Here is a 16970-nt window from a genome sequence, read left to right on the forward strand (position 1 = left end):
AAGAGAGGAAAAACCATCCTGGGCTCTGGAGGGAATTAAACTCACCATCTCCGGCATTCGAAGCGAAGCTTCTACCTAAAATCCCAATTTAAATGTGGTTATATATATATTTCATTAAGCAAACACTTGAATACGCCTCATAAATTCTACTAATTGATTATAACATACTAGTATGTTCAATTAAGAAAAAAAAAATCTCAAGTTTTGTTGTGTTTTTTTATTATTATTATCACTATTTTTTACAATTACTGGAAAATGATGTTGGTATTTGTATTGTTTGTGTAAGAATCCAAAACTACAAAAAAGAAAGAAAGACCTTCTTAATTTTCGGAATTAAAAAAACATTCATGTGAAACAACGATTACCGTTACAACGAATACCAATCCAACGGAATATCCGTTAATACGAAATTAAACTTTTAGTTCCGATTTAATTTTTATTGCGCCATTTGAATTCCATTACAACGAAATTCCCTTTACAACGAACAAAATTAGCGGACGTTTAAAGCTCGTTGTAACGAGACTTCCCTGTGCAATATAAGTTTTCTTTCTTCCTTTCATTTTTTCTTCTTACTTATGCCCATAAGACATGTTGGGAGTTTGTCGAGCACCCTGGATTTAGCACACTTAACCCGGAAAATATTGGACACAACGTATTGTTTCTATCGTTGGCATACATGTTTGATCTCAATTTAAAAAATACTCTAAAAAGTGCTTTTTTTCTCTCCTCGCGTTGGTGTGAAACTCATTGAATTTCCTTAGACTGCCATAAAAATTACTTACGCAATAAATTTTGCCTTGCACGTCATTTAACTTCATCGTAATTAATGTACGAAGTCTTCAGCGTAGCAGACAGCATGTGAGAAGATTTTTTTCAATCCCCGTTTATTGCCTTCCGATTTGTTATTTCAAGCTCCCAACGATGTTCATAAGCCTTCTTATCAAATCTCTTATCTAAGCCTAGAACTTACTGCAAGCAATGGCAATTTGTATAAGAATATGATTTTAGATAAACTTACTAACATACCGCATAAATTAGGCACCAAATGCATAAAAAGACTTCCCCGGAAATAGGAGCCAATGTCAAACATTTTTCATTAGGTTCACAGGTTTCGAGGCTCTTCAAGTGGAAGAGAGCGATGTTATACACGACGACGTGAGGAACCTTCTTTATCCCAAGCAAGATGACGAGTTTTTTCGTAAGTAGAGTTACATGTATTCTTTTAACAGGCTGTAGGTTAGAATTTTTTAAAAACTTCATTCGGGGAAAAAAAAAAGGCCTCGAAAGCAAAAAAAAAAAAAAAAAAAAGCATGAAAAAAAAAAAAAAAAACTTCATTTAATGAAGCCTAAATATTTATTGCTTTCCTTATTTGTTTCAATTCCTTAATATTTTCCTTAACCCGTAACGATTAAGATTATGATAACCCAGCAAAAATAACTCTTTAATATTGTTAGACTTTACTAGAAAAAAATGTCCACTTAAAATTTTTTTGCAGTTTTTTATGTTCTGTCGTTGCAAAGTGATGAACTTTTGTGTCCCTGATTAGTAAAAGAAACTATGGTTGCTGTTGTGTCTGAAACAAATCTTCCCGCACCAAGTCATTTGAAGTTCAATGTACATAAATGGTCGATACTGTAGCACATAGCAAAGAAAACAGTGCAATCTTTAGAAAATAGTGTTTTCGGGAAAAAATGGCTAGTAAAATGTGTTGATAGTTTTGAACGGCTGTAATTATGGGTAACTGCAAATTTGAAAAAAAAAAAAAAAAAAATGATTTGTTCCACTTTTATTGAAAATTTCTGTTTTAAAAAGAACATAAATATTTCTAATTAAGTAAAATTTTAGAAATGTTATTTCAATAACATTTAAATCAAGTCTTCACATTCCCTAAAGATCGTGGAAAAAATTATTTTGTGGAGATTTCCCCTCGCGAAGCAGTTTTATATACCATGCCTAGGCATTCTATAAATTGCCATCGTTTCATACTTTGCGGTAGTATATGCATCAACACCTTCTTTTGTTTTGAAGGATTACTTATAGATTTTTAATGCAAATCGTATTTAGTAGGAAAGGAAAATACATTCAAAACTTCGTTCGTGTGAAATAGTATAACGAAGTCTCTTTCTGCATTTTGTGAGCATGATATTACATGCGAATCATGGTAAAAACAACTTGCAGAAGCCTCTGAAAAACGCTATATTTATTTTCATGAAGGATCGTAACATTAATTTTCAAAAACAAAATGGTGAAGGTCTCGTTTCCTCCAGATGGGAAAGCATGAAGTTCTCGAAAACCAGAACCGTGTGAGCCAAAAAGGGGCGGAATGAGTGAAAATGCCTGGTTATCGGAAATGAGCTCGGGTGATCAACCAGTGCCGAATTCTCCCAACTCTGCAGTATATAATTTAATTCTTAAAACTAAACACGTAGGTATTTCAAAAAGGAAAGTAACAAGAGCTCAGACGGGTGTGCAGATTCTCTCTTTGTATGGATAAAAATAATGCTGAAGATAACGAAGACGATCTTATTTTTTTAAACGGCGTCGGTAGATGAAATTGGGTGTCCACTAATAGGACAAAATGACGGGTAGAAAATGGCTACGTTTGACGAAAACATGGTCAACTGTAAATGCTGCCCATTATTGTACTACGTTGAGTCAATTGCGAGAGGCAATTCGCTGTAAACTAGTAAGGCTGCAAACCACCGGCGTTTTATTGTTGCACGACAATGCCCGACCGCATACGGCCACAGCTACATGCGATTTGTTGCAGTGTTTTTGGTGGGAGATATTGAACCCTACTCCTTATAGTCCCGAGATGACTTCCATCTCTCAGACCTTTAAAGAAACACATGGGAAATTAGCATTACAGAATCGATGCTGCAGTTGAGCAAGCAGTCTTGGCGTGGTTTCATAACCTTGACGTTAATTTCTTCCATACCGCTTTCGATGGTTTGCTGTACTGCTGGAACAAATGCCTCGAGAAGTACATTGGCTATACAGAGAAGTAGTCTGTACCTTTACCTCCTTACAGTGCAGAAATATTTCTAATTCCTAAATAAATTTTCATAAAGCATAGGCTTGTTACTTTACTTCTTGAAAACCCCTCGTATTTTCAAAAGAATATATCATATCTTTATATTTCTGCTTCACACTATTGTTTAACTGTAATTCTTGCAGAAGAGAAAGTAGAAGGAAAAATAAACCAACAAAATGCCTTCCAAGACGTCATCTGGCCCGGACGAAGCCATAGGATGGCTCATCGCGATGTCCTGCTTCTTTATCAATTTCATAATGGCCGGCCTGGCAAGAACGGCTGGTGTACTCTATGTGGCACTGATAGACATATACGGAGTGAGTAGGGAGTCTGCGACAACCCCTTTCAGCATCAGGGTGAGCGTCCGGAATATGACAGGTATACATAATTGACAATTTTCTTTTAAAGATATTTTTGAACAGTTTAAATTAATAAAAATAGAACCTGGGAATAATATGTCTTAAGTAAAACCTGATGCATTGATTCTATTACCATAGCTAACCGTCCTGAATCTACGATGGCATCATGCACCACTCTGTTTTCTTTACCAAGGAGCCACATGAGTTGTGAAATAATGAAAAGAAAATTAAACTGGTTGTAGCCGAAAGAACACACTGAAACATTTTTGTGACACATAAATTATTTTTAATAATAGTCTCCCTGTTAACAAGATATAAGGTTTTAAACTCTGCCAAAATTTGGAAAGTCACCAAATACTAAAGGCTTAAGGGGTTGCGTACGAATGATGTCACACTTTGAGAGGGGAGGGGGTGGTTTCGGAAAATTGTGAGTGTTTGTGACAAGGAGAGGGAGGGGGTAACAAGAAGTATGACATTTGTTTTAGAATATGTTTGTAAAAAATATCGTGAAAAAAGGGGCAAAGTGAAAGTGACACTTCGTGAGAAAGGAGGGAGAAGCTTAATTTCTAAAGAAAGTCATCTAGCCCCTGGAATGCATTTTAATGCATCAATAATTTCAACAACCAATTTGTTGAAACTCACGCACAGTTGAGCAGGAACTGAGCTCTTCTGCAAATTACGCCCCGGGAGGGGGTCAAAACGATGAAAAACAATTGTGACATCGTTTGTAGACAGTCCCTTAGTAATTGATTTTTAAAGAGCATATTTCTAAAACGGAAAGCAAAATGTTTTTCACAACGTTCTGTTTTCTTGTAAATTCCTTGTTTGCGAATATTTGACAGAAGTATAACGCGAACTAAAAATTAAAGTGGAAAAACATTCAGAAAGAATAGGAGCGACCCAAATGCACCAATGTTTTATCAGCTCTTAAATTTTGCGAACCGCCCCTTTGATTCTACCGTGAATTTTGATAACGCGATCTGTGACAGTAAATTTACGCCAGCTGTCAATGAAGTTCTAGAATATTATCAACAAAAATAAAACACTGTAGAAATGCGTTTCAATCGTTTCTTTGATTATTTGGAGAAACAAAGTTCATTTATATGCTGTTCTCAAAAGGTTACCTGCAACCCTTTACCAAGCAAAATGCTTGTGATATCTTCAGCTTGGAACAAACTATTCTAGTAATGGCGTGTGAAAATACTTGGTGGCACAACAGTCGGATATTTTACTCCTGGATTCTATATTTTCATGGAACTTGATTTTTTAATCATTTAAATTTAATCTTAAGTTTTTTTTTTGGCCTGAGAACTATATAAGTTCGAAAGTAATAGAATTTGTTACGGTAGTTGATATTTATATTCAAAGACACGTTAACTTTTTCTATCACCATTTTAGCTTTATGCTATCGATTAAATTCTTTTTAGAAAGAAACAAAGCGATTCGTTACTTCCCGCCTTTTTCTCAATTTTTTGACAGTGTTTGTCTCAATTGCAAGCCTTTCAATTGTTTCATTTTTCTTCTTAAAATCCGTATAGATTCAGAGCCGTGTAGTAAAACTACAGATTAAAAGCTCTTCTATTCCTCATAGCTCTTTGACAACTTTTAGTTTGGTCAGTTTTACGTTGTTTTACTGCGTTTCTTTTAAATATTTCTTTCTAGCTTCATATTCATCATCTACATCGTGCGGTTAAATGACTTTTTGTCCACTATAATCAGTTTAAAGTTGTAGAATAGAACATTTCTTATCACTTCTAAAGTTCCTTAACTAGGATCAATTCCAACTGCAATTTGTGTTTGTTAACAGAGGAATGCGTTTAACCAACTGAAAACGTTGTTCATACTTTCAATTTGTACTACAAAAATGTGTGGTGCTTTTCTTGCTTTTCAAACACCGGCAATAATAATAAGCTTTCATCGCAAAAATCCTTCGAACTGTTCACACTAATCTTCAAAGAAAAATCTTCGAATCTCTGAATGAAAACATGACCGCCGAAATGGCTGTCAGGCGAAAGAAGAGACAACCAGTTCCAGATGAAGGATTTGCTTGGATTATTGCCCTCACTTGTTTCTTCATTAATTTCTTACTCGTGGGGCTATCGCGTTCCGTTTCCGTCTTGTACGTTTCTTTGATTGCAGAATACCAAGTCAATCGAGCATCTGCATCATTTCCTTTCACACTACGAGCAGCAGTGAAAAATACGTCCGGTAGGTGCCATTTGTCTTTTAAAGTGTTCTTAATTAAACATTTTAGGTGCTGGATCATGCCATGTGACACAGCGATACATTTGGAGTAGTTTTGTCAGCTTATTTTGTTTCATAAAATACAAATTAAACAGGCTAGAAAATTTTATTCTTGATAGCAACAGTAAGGATTTGTCATAAGAATTATGTAGAACATTAAAAGTTATTGTTTGTAAACAAAATTGAAGAATCTGCAATTAAATGCCCGTGACTGAACGGCGCAGACAGTTTATTGCATATCACTCAAGTATTTTCTTCAGAATGATTAACTTTCAATGTTCTACACAGATTTTATGACACATCTTTACTGTTGCTATTCAAAATAAAATGTCTAGCTTGTTTTATTTGTATTTATGAAACAAAATCTACCTGCAAACCTACTTCAAATGTCCCGTTCCGATACATCTTGAGTAGTTTAGTCATCATATTTTGTTTCATAAATACAAATAAAACAGGCCAGAAATTTTATTTTTGATAGCAACCAACAGTAATGTTTTGTCATAAGAATTACGTGGAACATTAAAAGTTATTGTTTATAATCAAAATAATTGAAGAATATGAAATAAAATGCCCGTGACGGAGCGGGACTCGTAGGAGTCCCATTCCGTCACAGGCATTTTATTGCATATCGTTCAATTCTTTTCTTCAAAATGATTAACTTTTGTTGTTGTACATAGTTCTTATGACGAATCTTTACCTTTGCTATCCAAAATAAATTTCTAGCTCATTTTATTTGTATTTATGAAACAAAAAGTACCTTCAAACCTACTTAAATTGTCCCGTTCTGACACATGGGATGGCCCTTCTGTCCATAAGTGAGGTCACTTAAAAAAAATATTTTCATCCCCCCCTCTCTTGTCACAAGGTGTCACACTTCATTTTACTCCCCCCTTATAACATGACATGTCACGCTATTTTTCATAAGCATTTTCTAGTAAAAAAGATGCGTGATGCCACACTTCTTGTTGTTTCTTCCTTTTCCTTATAACAAATTCATAATTTCATCCCCATCCCCGTCAAAGCGTGGCACCATTTATGTACAGAAACTAAGGCAAAATAAATAAAATAAAAAGCATTTTTTAATCATAGTTTCAGCTAGGCGGCATATTTATTGTACATTTTGTTAGTACAGGTCGTAGAAGTTAGAAAAAATTCATGAATTCAAAACTTTCACAAAGGGTTTTTTAAAACTTTTTTTTTACTTAGTTACAAATATCACTAAAATTGTTATATAATCGGAATAATTTCTCGAAAATTTTTTTATTGTGTTCCTTTAAAATCTACCATTAAAAATTTATTGGTATGATTTATAAACCATTGTATTTCGTCAGTGCAGCTAGTAGAAAACACGGCACAAGAATTATTAATTCAAAGCTTTTATTCAGATGGTATACATAATCATGACATTGGATTAGTAGATGCTATTTCACAAATATCACGTAAGCGAAACATTTAGGAGAGATTTTTTTTTTATTATTGTGTTCCATTCTTATGTATTACTAAAAACGTCAGTAATTGAACCATCGGTATATTTTAGTCACTGTTTTAATTGTACAAGAGTTTCACTTGCCTCTGGAGACACGGAACTCAATGCAATCTTCAAATATACTGCGCATCTCCGCTACACAAGAAAATCCAAATGGATATTCTGACAATGCATATTATGTAAATTTTTAGTTTTTTTTTTTTTTTTTTGTAGTCATACGAACTTGAGCTTTGCTGCAGCCATTGCTTTAGTTGGAAAACATATTTTTAGAAATGAATCCATGATTGTATATTTTGCACATCTGCATTTGACTTGTGAATGTGCAACCAAATAGGGGGAGAGCGTGGGATAGTTTTCATTTTTTTCTCGTTATAATTTCTTTAATTTTAGTTTTGAAAAAATTTTAATTCCAGAACATGAACATAGAACTATTTAGCTGTCAATGTACCGTAATTTCTAGTATCAACGCCATAATTCCCTCAATACTTAATTAAATTTCAGAAGTAAGGTTTTATTTTGGTAAAGATGTTTTTTCACCGCTTTCGGCGAAAAATAAACAGAAAACTCACATTGCCGTGGTTTTTCGGAAAAAATCTGATTATTCAGTTTCTTTTTCATTAAGCATTACTTTAATGTACACAGCCCCACGAGTGAGGCCGTTTGTCTCAGGTAATTAGAGTCGTGCAAGAAACGCGAAAATCGCGAGTTCAATCCACCGTGCGTTTGTCGTTTTTGAATGACTTGATTTCCTCGGGTTGATCTTTATCCAAATTTCCGAGAATATATAATCTGAACTCACCGCAGCATTCTGAACCACAATCGTACTGTTGCATTAAAGTCAGAAATGAAAATGTTGTTTTAACATGATAAATCACAGTATCATGAATAATATTTCATATAAGTGTTTTTTTTTATGCTTCCTTCATAAAACTACAAAAATAAGGCGCAACTTTGCCTGCTATCGGCGAAAAATAAATAAAAAATTCATCTTGGTACTGTTTTTCAAAAAAATACCTTAAAAAATCGCATTTTTAACTTACCGCTGTCAAATGAAAATGTTTCGCACGGGTCAGCTAGTACTAGATTATCTGATCAAATAATTTATAGTTAGCAGCTAAGAAAAATTGGCGTGTTAAGAATGATTAAAACGAATTATGTTTATTATTTTGATGCACAGATAAAAATAAATATTTGTTCCAGGTCCTTTAATTGGCTTGTTGGGCCAGAAGTATGGTATTCGGAAGGTGACCACAGTTGGTGGTTTTGTTGCAGCATTAGGCAGTATTTTATGTTACTTTGCACCTAACATTTTCTGGATCACTATGTTCTGGGGAGCAATTCATGGTATGTGAAAAATTTTGCTTTCTTTTCATTTAGCTAAAGTGACTTAATTTAAATATTTCATTGACGTTATTAAAATAATTGCGTCTATTTTTTACCCTTTATCCAAGTCAAGTTACTATTAATAAGATATAAAAAACAGATATTAATATGAATGGAAAGATAACATTTTGACGAATAGACTTTTAGTTCGATTTAAAAGAATTTGATAATGCATTATTCATTAAAAAGTTTTTATTGCCTTGTTTGATTTAATAGAAATTTAAAAATACATCACTGGATATTATACTGATTTTCGATTATAAGACAAATTTTTTTTGTGTTAATTGTACTGAGCACGTCAAAGAAGTAAAACTTCTAACGTGCGTTCTTGAGCCCACATACCCATTAGGTTCTTTTCTTGGGGGGGGGGGGGGGGGGGGGGTAGAGACCATATTTATGCTTCCTGTAATCGATGTGTTAAAATTATTTTTTGATTTTCTGAGATTGTAGTACAATTTCGTTTATCCGGACTAATTGGGAGCAAAGGTAATCGGAATGAACGAAAATCCGCTCAATCTGAGTAGTATGGGAACGAAGCAAAACAAATTCTTAAAGAAGCAGACGTACAGTTTATTAATTAGGAGCAAGGGCAATTGGATTGAACGATAATCCGCACGATCTGGGTAGTATTGGAACGAAGCAAAACAAATCCTTAAAGAAGCAGACGTACAGTTCATTAGTCGGGAGCAAAGGCAATCTGATTGAACGAAAATCCGCACAATCTGGGTAGTATGGGAATGAAGCAAAACAAATCCGCAAAGAGCAGACGCGTTGTTTTGTTTAATGATACAATTCGAAAAGTGCAATTAATGAAACGTTACAAATTTTTAGCCAAATATTCAGAAATTGCTCTCTGGGGAAAAAAAATGCATTTAATAAAAGAAACTTAGAATTGAAAACAAACAACTTTTGGTTTTTATTTTTCTCTCCTTTTCTACATTTTTCCATACTATTTAGAAATTTTGAAAATATTTTGTAACTATAATAGGATTTACATGCTTTGGCCTGTGAGAATCATTTTGGTATGAGGTGTGGTCCTCGAGTAGAAAAAGGTTGGATCCCACTAATCTAGGTCAGCATTTTTTATAGCAACAAATTTGATCCGGATAATCCGGATAAACGAGGGTCGGATAAATGAGGTTCTGCTGTGTTTTAAAATAGTTCGGCTGATTTTTAAAAAAATAGTTATTGGCCCGAAATTCAAGATTCGTTACAATATGAATTTTAAATAATGAAATGCAACCGATGCCGTACTTCTTCTCTAAATGTTTACACTTTTCCTAAAATAACTTAACAAACGTTATGTTTCTCAGGTAAGAGAGCTTTTGGGGGCATTTGCTGCTCAAATGATTAGTTAACATAATTTGTACTTCAAATGTCATGCTATTAAAAGAATTTAATCTAATACAGTTACTTTATTTAATTACTAAATTGTCACTTTAGGTTTTGGCTTTGGATTATCCACCGTGCTTCACATGATGATGATTGGTCAGTATTTCGATAAGTACAAGGCTTCTGCACTGGGCCTTGGGTATTCGGGAGACTGCTTTGGAACATTTGGGTTTCCAGTGATAATAGAATTTCTTCTTGCTACATACGACGTCAAGGGCACTTTTCTCATCCTAGGGGGCCTCGTTCTTCATGTCATCCCTTTGGCACTCATTCTCAAAAAGCCACCTTGGTTGAAGAAACAGAACAGAAGCATAAGCATTTCCAGGAGTATACGGAGTGAAAGTAATGTAGAAAAAGTCGAAAAGAAGGGCGAGAACAAGGGCTTCGATAATAAAGCCTTTGAAAAATCTGAGGACGACTATAAAAGGTTAGAAAATGTCAAACCAGTAAATGTATCAGACATTGAAAGTTCTAAGCAAAAAGTGGAGGACAGTAATTCGTACCATAAAACAACTGTTGAAAACAAAAAGTGCGATGAACTTTGTCTTTCTAAACAAGAGAGCTTACGTCATTATGAAAACAACATTTTGAATAGATGTGAAAAAAATATATGTCGAAGTAACAGTGCTTTGTCTCCCGTTAATCACTTTTTGCGTCAGCATGAGTTAGAGCATCACCGAGACAACATGGAACGCCATGGATCGTTGCCACCAGTTTTTGAAAAATCAGTCGCAATAAACCTGCAAGATGATCCCAAAATGTCCCAGAGTGAAGTCCAATGCGAAGGAAATGAGGGAACTCAGAGCCCAGCCTTCGAAAGCAAAGGTAGCTTGAGGAAAAGACGAACTTCTAGCTTCATGGAGAACGTTGCTCATGAATTGGTGAATCGGTTGAGATCCGCCAGCTTCGCGAGTCAAGTTGCCCAAGAAGGTTACGTTGCAAGCATGTCTTTTGATTCACAATCCCAAAATGAAGAACCCGTTGAGGAGGAAAATACCACAGACTATTATGATTCCATTGATGGAAACAATGGTTTTGGACTCTCTTCAAATAAAGCAATAGTTCATGCTGACGATGCAAAAGTTAAAAAAGCATCATTACCCACTAACGCATTTAATAAATCACACAAAGGTCCTAGTACTTCAAAAATATTGTTACGTACTAACCTCAATCCATTATTCATATTAATCAGCCTCACAATGGCTTTTTATGCATTCTTATTTGTTGGTGTTTTGACTATTATCATCGATTATGCAGTTGATCATGGAATTTCTCATGACAGCGGTAAGTTCCTAATCATTGGATTTTCAGTGACAGATCTGTTTGGTAGACTGACTTTTGGTCAAGTCATTGATAGGAAGTTGTTGAAAATGAAGACTTACGCTGGAATGACAATGCTCTTTATGGGTATTTTAGTTATTGTCATTCCTTTGTACAGTAGCTTTTACTATCTCATGATATGCATGTGCACTTACGGGTTTGTGCAAGGAGGAACTGCCATTATGTTTCCGATTCTCGTGACGACATACATGAATAAAAATCAAGAATCTATTGCGATGGGCTGCTTGAATTTTTATGGTGGGCTGCTGATGCTGGCTTTAGCGCCCATGATTGGTGAGTATATAATATGCTCATATATCAGATTACTAAAAAAAAGTCCTTTTACACATCACTGATAACAATCTTGCTTTCTGTTCTTAGCTACCATACAAAAAAAAGTTATGGGGGGGGGGGGGTCCAATGCGTTAATAGCATAAATATATATTTGCTGCTTTGAAAAAAAAATCTTTAAATTTCTGCTTGTTAAAAATCACAGAAAATTTCTGAATGTATTGTACTTTATTGTGTGATGCAAAGCAAAAAATCGTGATGCAATCTTTCACGTCAATTATAAATGGAATATATTTAGTTTAATTTTTCCTTCTTAGTATGTTTTTATATTGATATACAATTATTTAAAGGAAAAATCCATTGCTATTTCTGAAATCTGGTATCGATATGTTTATTTTTGCAACAAACTGAACAAAGGAATCGATCCATTTGACTGTTTCAACATCGCATTGACGAGGAGATGCAGGGCGGTACATTAATCTTTCTTACTTGGAGTGGGCGATGAGTGAGTTATGGTGGGGATACGGTGGTGGACGTGGTATTGACGGATAGCAATATACGTGCCATTTGCAGTAATAGCAGTGGCATGGCCGCGGGGATCAACATCATGTACTGTGGAGGAGTATATTCGTAATGATATATTTTTATTCTAATTACTTCTCAGCAGAAGTTAAGTTTTCAGTTTCAGTTAGGCTAACATGATCCTGTTCCAGGTAGAAAAAAAAATCATGTTTGGTAGCAAACTTAAAAGACTGTACTGCACTGAAAACAAAAACGCCCTGCCGACCTCAGACGCGCCGGAAAGTGTGGCACGTGTCAGAGCGTCCATCCAGGAATCTACAAACTGTTTATCACAGTTTCCCAGATATTTTCTGGCAGGAATGTAAGAAAAATCCCGCATAGTGATATCTTTACAAGATGAACAGTTTTCCTATTCTGAACAGGATCATGTAAGCCAAACTGGAACCCAATACGAAATTCCTGCTGTGGATTAATCATAACACAACCATTACTGTCCGTTCTCGAAAGCAAAGACTACCACTCAAGACCGATTCCATTTCAAAAAGGGGCGATATGTTGCGGATGGACACACATTGGAAGAGCTGCTGAACACGTTACTTTTGCACCTTTTACTTCCGGGGTTTCCTCCCTATTTTGATAAAATCAGAGCAGACTTGACGTAAGCGCAAATCGGCGCTAGGTCTCGGCTAAGGAAAACAAACAGTACGAATATACTCCTCCATAACACATGACGATGATCACCGGGTCATGCCACTGCTACTACTGCAAATGTCACGAATGCAGAAATTTACCGATGGCATTTTCTCCATCGTCTCCCTACCACAACTCGCACAGCATCCTCTCTAAATAAAAGAGTTTAATATGCCAGACCCTGTAACCGTATTTTAAACTTGGCTGGTAAACTACTTGAACTATTTATAAAAATCATATATTTTAATGTGTAAACAATCGGCAAACTAATTTTATCAATATTCATAAGTTTTCTAGCAGAGCTAGCAGCCTGCTCTGCTATTTTTACGTAAAATATCTCTTATCCTAAATTTAAACTCGAATGCTTACAGCATGTCTTAAACTTAATATTGTTTGTTGAAAGTCATAATGAGTCCCCAAATTAAAGATTAATGTCATGGACAAGAGCAGCAGAGGTCTCAAATGCTATTCCTCAGACGCAAGGCTCATAACTTATACCCCCCCCCTTAAGTCCCTTTTTTTAGTTTCAAGTCCTTAAGAGTCAGTTTTTATTTTATGTAGCCCCTTTTTTCTACTTTTCTTATTAAAATTTCAATTTTATTTCAAATTTTCCCTGTAACCTCTTTTATCTATTTGTATTTTTCCTATAAAAATATGAATGTGTTATTCACACCCTTATCACGATAATTTGTTATTAATTTTTAACTAAAGGGGGGTAGACCAGCTAGAGTGATAAACTGTGGTTGGATGTAATAAATTCATTTAGTATGGTTTCTTGTTCAAAGTTAGCTGAATTTGCTTCGCAAAATCAAACTCTTTGACTGGTTTCAACCATACCATAGTAAGCCTATTTAGTAAGTAATAGTAATATTTACTAAATCATAGTAAGTAATTTAGTGAGTCTATTGGCATTCAAGCTTAAGTCACAATGTTCAAAACTCTTATTTTGATAGAGTGTCATTTTAAACGTTTAAATAGTCCTGAAAAATATTTAGTAAAACTTGTTTTACATCTCCCTATATCCGATATTAGGTTTATTAATATATTTTTTAAATTGCACTACTGGTTTACGTTTTGGAATAACTAACTAGAAATTTTTATTGATTGTCAGATTGAGTTTTAAGGATTGGGTTTTTTTTTATAGCCGGAGTTCAAATCATAGAATCAACTCTGTTTCAGGTCACTACCACTTGCCAGTAGGAAGCTAAGAAAGCTTAGGTTTTCGTTGTTTCATCGATTTGTTGCATTTAATTATTCATTTATTTAATTAAATAGCGTTCAACAATAGTGTAATTCATGGTCTTTAACATTTTCCTTGTAGGCTTTTTCCGTGATAACATCGGGTCTTACGATGGTGTGTTTTACATACTTGGTGGAACTGTAGCAGCTGTGGGTTTGATGTGGCAGTTGGAACCCTGTCTCCTTCGATACCAAAACAGGAAATCTGAAGATTCCAAACCGCCATTATCAACCAAACTCTAAATGTCAATCTCATTGTGTGGCTTTTTATATCAGAATCGCCATTTTTTCATTAACATTTGTACATAGCTTATCATTTGAACTCTGTTTTACTTTCGAAACATTTCGTCATGTGCGATTTTATGTCAAGATTTTAACTAATACATAACTTAAATAATTTCTTGCAGGAAGTAAAACGTTTCCAGTACAATTTATTTTACATTGTACGATAATTTGTAAAAAGATTTTAAATAAAGTTTTAAAAAGTAGAATTCTTCGTCCTAGTTTTTGTAAAGTAGATACGATTCTGTTGTGCTGAAAATAGAAGTGGGAAAAGTCTATTTTTTTTTAAAGTATATGTTTTCAAACTTAGACTTCGCGTTGTCGATGAGAATTATTGGCGTTGGTGCCAATCTCGGAATTTCTCTTTTCTCAACAGAAATAATAAATGCGTAAATGCGTGCGTCCAAGGACACGCAAGTTTTTACCGAAGTCAGGACTATAATATAATTAGGAATAGCTAAACTCAGATGTTCGTAGCGCTATCTTGGAGTAAAACTATTAAGGGAAATTACCTCTTAAGTATGATTACTCTATCAGATTAGCGCACCTCTTGGAAAGTTAAGTATAGTTTGGCTCTGATAAGCTGAGCTATGACCTTGACAATGTTTACCTCTTTTAGGGATAATAGGAGAGGGTAATTGTAGCGGAGTTGAGATGCATTACTTTCGTAGTTATCTCGAAAAAGTATTTCAACTCGAACACCCGTTCCAATAACTCGTTCTTTTTTTTACTAAACGACTCAAAAACATGTAAACTTTGTCAAGTTCATTGCTCAACTTATCAGAGCTAACTAATAAGATGTCGTGTATTATGGATCATTTTGAGTAAGGGAAGTTGCACATCTACATTTTCTTGAGTGCATTTGTGTACAACTTTATTCTGCATCAAAATGTACAAACTAATTTTATATTTTCTTCATGAATCCATTAATTTTAATTAGTTTAACTCGATTAAAAATTTATAACCAAACAAACTGATAATATTTAAAGTATTTAATTTTTGCGAAGAATTATATTACTTACATAAATGCTTATTTATTGACAAATGTCTATGAATCGGTTCCAATTTCGACCCGCTTAAAGGGTCAGTTTTGAGAAATTCCGGTAGGTGATCTTAGAACGAACCTACCGACATTAAATACTTAAGACCGTTTAGTAGAGTTTTTGACCATCGTATAAACATTAGTAGTGCAATTAGACTTCATTTCCTACCAAGCAAAAAATATAAACAGTAGAGTCTGGTGGGGGAAACTGGTGAATGGGATAAAGTGGTCATTAATAAAATAAAAAGCTATATATTCGAAATAAATGAAAGAATGAGGGTAAATTTTTTATTTTAGATTTTAACAGTTATGAATTAAGTTTTTAACTACAAATTTTAATTCTGGCAATACTTTTTTTCGTGAAAAAAAAATATTTTTGTTTACTTATGAAACATTTTAAAATATAAACACCTCTATTAACTTCTTTGTAAAAAAATGTTTATTAAAATTTTTAGCAGATTGGTTGTGCAGGCAGCTTTCCAGATGTCTCAAAAACGCGCCTGCATAATCAGCTATAAGCTGGATAGATTTTAGATAATATTTTAAAACATTTTAAGTAAGATGGGGTAAAGTAGTCATAGGTCATTCTCTTAATGACTCATATATCAAGTAAATATTACGTTTACTAAACATGTACTGTTTGTGAGATAAAACAGACTAAATACAACTGAGCTTAAATTTGATACAGCATTTAGATTGAATTAAAGCAAATTTTAAAATCCCATAATATTTGAAAAAAATCTTCTGCAACCATAGCTTTCAATTTATTGCAGTATAATGATTTATGCACCCCTCCCCTCCACACTCCAAAAAATCAGCTGTTAAATATCGGTTAAAAAGTAGAAACTTAGAACTAAAAGTATTTCGCATACAGTGAATTAAACAGAAAAATCTTGATCATTTCCCACCCCCTTTTGTTTCTTAATTAAGTAACATTTTCAGAACTCTATTTGGATGCAACATAGTTGGCCCTCTGTTTAACGACTTTCAAGGAATCACAAAAAATCGTCCTTAAACAGAAAGCGTCCTTAAATAGAATGCTTTTAATACTAGTGGACTACTGGGATCGTTAAAAATCGTCGTTAAATAGAGAAATTCGTTAAATAGAGCGTCGTTAAGCAGAGAGCCAACTGTATTTTCTTTTTATGTAGTTTAGGTAGTTTAGACATTATTGCTACCTTGAACCCGTTCCTAAAGAAAATAAAATTATCACACTTCCTTTGATGGTATTGATGAAATCCAGGCGTGAAATATCATTGAATTCTTGGTAAACCACTTTATGACCATAGTTGACCATAAAAAAAATTGTACTTTATTTAAAATTAGTTAATTTTTTTATCAAAGAACTTGTTTGTTGAGTATTAAAAATTTACGTTTTTTTATGATTGTTTTAGATTATTTTTTTCTTCAAACTATGATCACTTTATCCCACACCAGGTCCTTAGCACTTATGAAAAAGAATAGGCCATTAAGTTATTTAAATTATTTTTTTTCTTCCGAAAATTCAGTGCTGCGTGTTCATTATTAATGCAATGTAAAATAACAACAAAAAAATTTGAAGTTTTAAAATAAATTTTTGTATATTTATTATTTGCCTAAGTTGAAAATCAGACGTTTGGCCGTAACCAGACTTTTGTTTCGGAGAGGGTTTTACCAGACATAATTCTCATAAAATCTAAATGATC

The 16970-nt window shown here is 34.0% G+C and overlaps 1 protein-coding gene across 2 annotated transcripts; it reads left to right on the plus strand.

The window, feature by feature from the left end:
• The first annotated feature begins 1108 nt into the window (after positions 1-1108).
• On the plus strand, positions 1109-14442 carry LOC129216173 (monocarboxylate transporter 12-B-like). 2 transcript variants are annotated; one of them, XM_054850347.1, is made up of 5 exons: positions 1109-1198; positions 3179-3413; positions 8325-8468; positions 9951-11513; positions 14044-14442. In XM_054850347.1, the coding sequence occupies exons 2-5, from the start codon at positions 3212-3214 to the stop codon at positions 14202-14204; spliced, it is 2070 nt and encodes a 689-aa protein (XP_054706322.1). In that variant the 5' UTR covers positions 1109-1198; positions 3179-3211; the 3' UTR covers positions 14205-14442. The 2 variants fall into 2 exon arrangements, with proteins under 2 accessions (XP_054706322.1, XP_054706321.1); XM_054850346.1 differs by lacking the exons at positions 1109-1198; positions 3179-3413 and adding an exon at positions 5216-5602.
• Positions 14443-16970: the final 2528 nt, after the last annotated feature.

This window comes from Uloborus diversus, chromosome 2, assembly GCF_026930045.1.
Source record: "Uloborus diversus isolate 005 chromosome 2, Udiv.v.3.1, whole genome shotgun sequence".
NCBI lineage: Eukaryota > Metazoa > Arthropoda > Arachnida > Araneae > Uloboridae > Uloborus > Uloborus diversus.